This window comes from Buceros rhinoceros, unplaced genomic scaffold (genome assembly GCF_000710305.1).
Source record: "Buceros rhinoceros silvestris isolate BGI_N320 unplaced genomic scaffold, ASM71030v1 scaffold9182, whole genome shotgun sequence".
Classification (NCBI taxonomy): Eukaryota; Metazoa; Chordata; class Aves; order Bucerotiformes; family Bucerotidae; genus Buceros; species Buceros rhinoceros.
In genome coordinates, this window is record NW_010397121.1 from 37,832 (window position 1) to 38,237 (window position 406).

General features: G+C 38.7%; 1 protein-coding gene across 1 annotated transcript in view; it reads right to left on the reverse strand.

Annotated features, from left to right (window-relative positions):
* LOC104502188 (protein unc-79 homolog) overlaps nucleotides 1–406 on the reverse strand; it is a gene marked incomplete at both ends in the record, with an annotated part of 38,537 nt that overhangs the window by 37,772 nt on the left and 359 nt on the right. Inside the window, one exon of the mRNA XM_010146124.1 lies at nucleotides 339–406. This exon is cut by the window's right edge and continues 16 nt beyond it. Within this exon, the coding sequence (XP_010144426.1) occupies nucleotides 339–406 (68 nt within the window). The remainder of the gene's footprint in view (nucleotides 1–338) is intronic.

Genomic DNA, 406 nt, shown 5'->3' on the forward strand with positions numbered 1-406 from the left:
CATACAGAGGTAGTATTTTCCTGTGCCTCAAAGCACACAAAACTATCATCTCTATGCCAACGATACAGTACTGGGAGCATACTTCAATTTAATGATTTACTTTTTAACTGCAAAATGAAAACCCACAAAAAGCATTTGATTAGGCTACATCAAGACTTCTGAGAGCAAAGAACAAGCAGCCAACCTGGTTCCCAAATTCTTTCAGCAGCTGAAGAGGTATTAAGAAGTTTTAAGTAGGATTACTACACTCAGCCATTATTTAGGTACAAAGAAGGTTGTGCCACATTTCAACAAGCAATGAGAAACAGCTGCAAAAAGTAGAAAGCGCCTTCACCTACTTGTGCTATTCCAGCAATAAAAGCATTGAAGCAGGTCGAAACACGCATTTTTTGTGGTGCAATCATGA